The sequence below is a fragment of the Atta cephalotes genome (assembly GCF_000143395.1).
Source record: "Atta cephalotes unplaced genomic scaffold scaffold01180, whole genome shotgun sequence".
Classification (NCBI taxonomy): Eukaryota; Metazoa; Arthropoda; class Insecta; order Hymenoptera; family Formicidae; genus Atta; species Atta cephalotes.
Genome location: NW_012131244.1, coordinates 109 through 3,172, shown reverse-complemented (window position 1 = coordinate 3,172; position 3,064 = coordinate 109). Strand labels below are relative to the sequence as shown.

Genomic DNA, 3,064 nt, shown 5'->3' with positions numbered 1-3,064 from the left:
ACACACACACACACACACACACACACACACACACACACACACACACACACACACACACACACACACACACACACACACACACACACACACACACACACACACATAAGAGAAAATATATTATCAAAGAAATTATTCTAATATTATTTCTAAGTGTAATATTCCCTTAATATTTCTATTAAATATAACATTCTTATTTCAGGTAAAATTGGCTCAACATACCTACTCGCAATTGTTCGGTACATTCCTGTGTAATACCAGGCAAGAGAGGCTACAATTGAGACTACGCGAGCGTACGTTTTCAGTTTGGCGTTTTCTCAATTCGACTGCGTTCGTAAATCATCTATATTCGCCGTTAAAGAATCAAGTACGTCGTAAAATATCACATGATTGATATAATTCCACACAATGACAACAGATATTTTAATACTGATTTTTATATTATTGTTTATGTTATTTTAGGTATTATGGCCGAGTTGTAATGTACGCGATCTTGTTCTATGGTCTGAAGTGTATCTAGGCTCTATGGAATCGTCGCTTGGTATGAGAGATGATAAACAAAGAATGACAGTAATAGACATTGAAGGTGGGGAGAATGAGGAGCCACAGGGGCAAATGACGAAGACGAGATCATACGGCGATCTTATGCATGCTCCTGATCATGCGACGCATCTGCACAGAAGACGCAGCGATCCGAGTATTTCTATGGAAAAGTATGTTATTAAATGATAAATTTGTGCGATAAGTGAACATATTCGTAAATTTTTTTCGTTGCAGGAAATTTGATTCTCTAGCACTCGAGACTGAGATGGATAAAAAGAATGTAAAATACGATAATAAGAACGAAATTGTGAACGAAAATTTATCAGAGACTGAAATCAGGACAAAACAAGATATCATTAATCAAATATCCAATGATTCGCCTGCCAATCCTTCGGTAGATAGTTCCACTGATACTTTGATACCCAACAATGATTCTGTTGTTCCAGTGATGAATGAAGAGAAGGAAGCGTAAATACATATTTTTTTATATTTCAACAATGTTCAAATGAATCTTTAAACAATTGCAAAATTTGTTAAAATTTATAGGCAACAAATAAATTCATCGCGCGATATTATTTCACCATGGATTGAAACCGGCACTACTACTGCACAAGTTGTTTGTTCTTCGTGCAATCGTAATCATAATGAGGGTAGTGACATGAGTGATACTAGCGCTCCATTGATATCAAGAACTCCGAGTAGCATATGTCCAGCTTCTCCAACCCATCAAGATGTTATGCTAGATAATCCTGACTGGTTGGACGATGTTGACGGTCTTCCTGTTATATGTTGTGACGTTCAAATGCGAGTCCAACAAATTATCGTAGAGCATAAGGTATCTTAAGCAGCAAATGTTATTTCACACACTTTCGAAATATTCTTTGAAAGTGTCTGACAATATATTATACATAGAACAGATAATCCTATTTTTTTAAAATAATTTTTAAAATAATTATTTAACTTTTAATTACTTTTTTAGCTCAAGGAGGAAGCCTTGAGAAAGGAATTGCATACAACAAGACTGGCACTAATCAAACAAGTTTGCAATCATAATGCAGATATCGATCGTATAGATGACATCGTAAGTAGAGTTCTTTAGCTGATAATTCTTTTTATGTGTCTACAATAATATAATAAATGTGCATACAATAATATAATAAAAAAAATATGTGATGACTTACAGGGTTCATTACCTGATTCGGTGGGTAGCGCCGGTGAACATGGGGAATCATTACCGTCGGATATGTCCTGGGAAGCTGTAGAGGAATTAGGTCCCGCGCCTACTTTATGGGTGCCCGATCATGCCGTGACTCGATGTATGGGATGTAACACGGAATTCTGGCTTGGTAGACGTAAACATCACTGCAGGTATGCATTTTGCAAAACAGTAGACACTGGTAACAATAAACATACGTATGTATGTATTGAAAAGAAAGCAATAATAAAAAATGTCTATATTTATATGTCTATAATAAAGAAAATATGTTTTTTAAAATATCAAATACGATTTTTTGGTATTTAAAATGATTAAGTATTTAAAATAGTATATTATTTTTTAAATTATGTAATTCTTGAACTTATTTTTGTACATAGATGTTGTGGAAAGATTTTCTGCGCCGATTGTTCCGAGAATTCTACTCCCTTACCTAGCGAACAGCTCTACAATCCTGTAAGAGTATGTAGCGACTGCTACGCACGGCTGCATCATCATCATCATCATCATACAAGTTCCTGTCAGTGCAACACCCGACAACAAAATATCAAAACAGAAAATGAGGCAGATTCTTTCGAAACAGCGACTTTACAACAACCGGTTTCATGTCAAAGATCGAGGAAATTACTACCCACTACAACAAAGGATTCCTGCTGTGACAACTTATTGCAGGCAACACATCAGAAAACGCAACCATCTATCGCGGCAGCCACAGTAAACTAAAAAAGAAGAGTAAAAATCGAGCAGAAAAATAACATGAAGAAATGTGATTAATCTGTACGATGCGCTTGTCGTATTCATCATTTATATTGCATACATATGGCACATGGACTATGCATCTAACTTGTTCTAAGCGATCTAATATATTTATTGCTAGATTAATAATTTGTACGAACAAGTGTATAGCTGATATGGAGAAGAAATGACATAATCAGTATACGAAGTGTATATATTTTGAGAATAACTCGAGACTAAAATTCCCAGAGAATAAGATTCTATTTCTTTTATAAGAAATAGAAGGGAATCTTCCGAGTTTATCTAAGTATCTTTATGCTAATATGACGAGAGGATGATGAGTGGCAAAGTCTCAGATAGGCTGTGATCGACATCTAACTTTGTAGACGACTACACTATCAAGCGAAGTGCTGATTAATTGTCAATTGATCACGAGAAGAGCGGTTATTTGCTAATTAGCAATCGGATCGAGCGAAACGAATAAAATCATATTTCTTATATCAACGTCGATGTATAAGAATTGGGATATTAAATGTCATTATCTCATTGCAAGCGTCTTATATCAATCAGATTCAC

At 35.2% G+C, this 3,064-nt stretch overlaps 1 protein-coding gene across 1 annotated transcript; it reads left to right on the top strand.

Moving 5' to 3' along the window:
* Positions 1-199: 199 nt before the first annotated feature.
* On the top strand, positions 200-2,476 carry LOC105625373 (myotubularin-related protein 3-like; the record flags this gene model as incomplete). The annotated part of the gene is made up of 7 exons (XM_012206707.1): positions 200-364; positions 460-710; positions 775-1,008; positions 1,087-1,375; positions 1,520-1,621; positions 1,724-1,908; positions 2,134-2,476. Coding segments are annotated over 7 exons (1,569 nt in total), but the record flags the coding sequence as incomplete, so codon positions are not given.
* Between the last annotated feature and the right edge of the window lie 588 nt (positions 2,477-3,064).